The sequence below is a fragment of the Stomoxys calcitrans genome, chromosome 3, assembly GCF_963082655.1.
Source record: "Stomoxys calcitrans chromosome 3, idStoCalc2.1, whole genome shotgun sequence".
Lineage (NCBI taxonomy): Eukaryota > Metazoa > Arthropoda > Insecta > Diptera > Muscidae > Stomoxys > Stomoxys calcitrans.
In genome coordinates, this window is record NC_081554.1 from 51230844 (window position 1) to 51235445 (window position 4602).

General features: G+C 33.4%; 1 protein-coding gene across 1 annotated transcript; it reads left to right on the forward strand.

Annotated features, from left to right (window-relative positions):
* The first annotated feature begins 381 nt into the window (after window positions 1–381).
* Window positions 382–1245, forward strand: LOC131996033 (uncharacterized). The gene has a single exon (XM_059365454.1). It carries the CDS (start codon window positions 382–384, stop codon window positions 1243–1245), a length of 864 nt encoding a protein of 287 aa, XP_059221437.1.
* Window positions 1246–4602: the final 3357 nt, after the last annotated feature.

Below are 4602 nucleotides of genomic sequence, written 5' to 3' on the forward strand. Positions count from 1 at the left end.
CACCAAGTTGCAGAACTATGTCGAAGAGCCCAACACAACTCACTGTACCAAATTTCGGCTAACTCGGACAATAAATGTGCCTTTTATGGCCACGAAACCTTAAATCGAGAGATCGGTCTATACGGTAGCTATATACAAGTCTTGACTGATCTGAGCCAAATTGAAGAAGAATGTCGAAGGGCCTAACATAAGTCACTGTGTCAAATTTCAGTGAAATCGGATTATAAATGTGCCTTTTATGGGGCCAAGACCTTAAATCGAGATATCGGTCTATATGGCGGCTAATACCTAAATCTGGACCGATTTGGGCCAAGTTGCAGAAATATGTCGAAGGGCCTAACACAACTCACTGTACCAAATTTCGGCGAACTCGGACAATAAATGTGTCTTTTATGGCCACGAAACCTTAAAACCATTCCTGAGGAACAACAAAACAAACAGCAAAGAGAAGATGACGAGATTAACACCAATAACACCAAACGTTTTAAAGAAGCAGCAACAGCACTCAACATTAACAACAACAACAGCAGCAGCAACGAAACAACGAATACAAGAGACGACATAGCAGAACTTAAAACTGGAATGGTCGACTTAAAGAGCAGCTTACAGCTAATTGCAGCAAGCATCTCATCGCTAAGCATTGATCTGAAGTCACATATGGATTCAGCATTAGTGGAGATGAATAAAAATGTAGCGACCATAGCAGCACAAGTGGTCGAATTGCAGAAGAAGGATAAAGAAAAGTCTGAGCAAATAGATGAACTCAACAAGCGCATACAGAGATTAGAGCAACAAGCGATAGATAAAAATATAGAGATAAATAATGTGGAAGACATGGATATCGAAGCCGAAGTATTAGTTAAGAGAATTACTGATTCCCTTGGTGTAGATGTGAGTAGAGATCATATTAGCCATACCTATAAAATAAAAAGAAAGAAGAAAATAATTGTGGAATTTTCAACTCTCAATAAGAAAAAAGAGTTAATGGGAAAGCTTAAGAGCCATCGCGTAAAGGCAAATGTGGCGAAAGGCGAACCAGAAAATGAGAGCGGTGGTTATGTTTATATTAATGATGAGCTGACTATGCACAATAGGCGCCTTTTGTGGGCTGCAAAGATGAAGGCAAAAGAAAATGGTTGGAAGTTTGTATGGGTGCGAAATGGTGTTATTTATGCGAGGAAAAACGAAAGCTCATCTTTTATAATTTTATATAATGCATCAGACTTGGAATCGATTACCAACTGAAATAAATAAAAATTCAATTAAACACACAAATCGAAATTAAAAAAAAAAATAATAAAAAAAAAAAAAAAACAGTTTTTGTTTTCCCCTTGGCGAGCTAGAGCTCTAAACGTTTTTTTTAAACATACATACATAAAAAATAAAGTACACAAAACATTGCTTTTGGCGTCGAAAAACTTATTTTTTTAAATTAAAATGAATTACACACGCGAAATTATAAGCAATTTCAGCGAAATTAAAAATGAAATTATGAATTATCCTTTTTCAATACTTCATATAAATATAAGATCATTGCGAAAAAACTTTAACACTTTATTGGCCCAAACGAAAAATATTCTTAGTAAAACACGACTAATAATATTAACAGAAATAAATATAACAAGAGATGAAAACACTTTTTATGAAATCGAAGGCTTCGACTCTATATTTTTAAATAGAGAGGGAAGAGGAGGAGGAGGGATTGCTGTTTATATTAATGAGAACACAGAATACCAACAAGTACAAATTCATATGAACACAGCAGAGTCTTTGAGAATAGACATCACGGTTGCACAAAACAAAAACATTACCATCATACCAATCTATCGACCACCAAAGCTTAGCATCAAACAGTTCCTAAAAGAATTGGATGAACACATTAACAATGTAAACAAAAAACACGAGCTGATAGTTTTGGGAGATATTAACATCGATATTAAAAAAAACAACACTACGACAATTAACTACCTTGGATTGCTCTCTTCGCACGGTCTGCAATGTATGATCAAAGAGACAACAAGAGAAGACACAAATAAAAGAACCAATACATGTATAGATCATCTCTTTATAAGATGTAATAGAAAAAGAGAAAGGGCATATGCAGCCATAATAAACACAGCAATAGCCGATCACTATGCAATAATGGGATGCTTGGATCATATAAACGAAAAAATTAAAATAAGCAAAGGAGACAATGCACAGGGTAATACAAAAGTTAAACTTAATAATAGAAAAGTTAACCAATTGGTTAAAGATACAGACTGGAAAATGATAATAGACCAAACAAACAACGCCAATGACTTATTTAACAAAATTTATACGAAATTCGAAGAAATATATAAAAAGTGCGAATACACTGTAAAAAACCAAATTAAAAAACGAAATCCGCATCCGTGGTTAAACAACGAAATACTTAAATGTTGCGAAATACGGGATAAATTACACAAAAAATGGTTGAAGAACAAAAACAACAAAAGTAATGAAAATATATATAAAACCTTCAATAATAAACTTAATAAAATGATAATCTATTCAAAAAATCAATACAATTACAATCAATTTTTGCAAAATAAAAACAACATACGCGGAACATGGCAAATTATAAATAAAATAACAGGTAAAAAAATTCAAAATATAGATGAAACTATTAAGAAAAATTTTTCAACCGAAAATACTAAAGAACTAACAGAAGAATTTGCCACTACACTTGAAAAAAATGTGAATAAAATAATTCACATTTGCCCTATAAAAACCAGCCCAAGTCTAAGTACCAGCTTAAGTAATACCATATTCGTTGAAGAAGCCAGCGAAGAAGAGGTTTATAATATATTGAAAACACTAAACGAAAGGAAAAGTGCAGGGATTGATAGCGTGAGGGCTGTGGATTTAAAAGCAGGTGCGGGATATCTCACACCAATTATTACCGAATTCATAAACAGAAGCCTTAATAACTCAATTGTTCCCGATCTCTTAAAAACTTCAATAGTACGGCCAATATACAAGAACGGTAGTAAAGCTGACTTTAACAACTATAGACCTATTTCTATTCTATCTGTTATAGAAAAGGTATTAGAAGAAATCATGGTGAGACGACTAACTAGCTTCCTGAAGAGATATAAAGTATTAAGCGATAACCAGTATGGATTCCAAAAGGAAAAGAATATAAATCAGCTTCTCGGATATTTCTCTAACTGCATTAATAGAAATCTTGATAATAAAAACCATTGCCTTGTTTTATTTATAGATTTTAGCAAAGCATTCGACACCCTGTCACATACCCAGCTACTGAACACATTAGAAAAATCTGGAGTAAGAGGCAATTGCCTAAACTGGTTCAAAAGTTATCTGAACTGCAGAAAGTATCGGGTAAAAATAGATAATACGATGAGCAGTCACATAACAACAAGCTACGGAGTACCGCAGGGTTCGAAATTGGGTCCAATACTCTATATTATCTATACAAACGAAATGGTGAAATTACTGAATAATAGCGAAATGTTCTCATATGCGGACGACACTGCAATAGTCGTTGCACACAAAGACGTAAAAGATGCAGAAAAAGTTATGCAATCTGAGTTTAATGCAGTATGTAAATGGTGCCACGACAATGGCCTTATAATAAACTCCAGCAAAACAAAAATAATGCACATTAGACCTCGACACATTCCGCATGCAGATATTGAGATAATCTTTCACGATTTTAACTGTCTACATCAAACACAACTGAGCGGCAGTGACGATTATTGTACAACAAAGATTGAACTAGTTCCTACATATAAATATTTGGGAGTGCACCTAGACCATAATTTCAAATGGAAAGTACAAATCGAACAACTTACCAAAAAACTACGAAGGTCCATGTTTGCTCTATACCATCTAAGCAACTGCTCACCATACTATGTCTTAAAGCAAGCCTATTTCTCTCTAGTCGAATCACAATTACGACATGGAATTACGGCTTGGGGCAAGTCAAAGCAATGTAGGCTGCTTCAAAAGTACCAAAACCGACTTGTAAAATTCCTGTATAAAAACAACAAAACCATACAAACCAACCAAAACGCGCCAATGGATCATAATCTCTTTAAATTACTTGGCATCCTTAACATTGAAGGCATATACAACGCGACTATATGTCGTGAATTCTACAACTCTGATTTTTTAAAACACATACAACACACAAGAAACACCCGAAGTAGGCTCAATGGAAAATATCATATACCAAGACACAACAACGACTACGGCAAACTCTCACTCATCACAACTCTACCAACTCTGCTAAATAAATTACCATTAGACATATTAAATACGAACAATAATGCAATAAGAATGAATATGGTCAAGAAATACCTACTATCATACTAAAAATTAATGAATTAAAATGTTAAAAAGTATTGTTATTAGTACAATTTTTGAGAAAAATGTAATTAGTAAAATCTTGAAATTTATTATTATTTTGTTATAAATATTACAGCTTGGCTAAGATCTCATCCTGCAGACAAACCGAATGGTTTCGTGGGAACTTAATTTTTTAAAACCAAAATGTAAGAAAATAAGAAAATGATAAAAATAAAAAAAAAAAATAAATAAAAAATCGATAGATCG

Bases quoted from the DNA above. Each gene is read 5' to 3' on its own strand.
- LOC131996033 (XM_059365454.1), top strand. From the start codon at position 382: ATGTGTCTTTTATGGCCACGAAACCTTAAAACCATTCCTGAGGAACAA.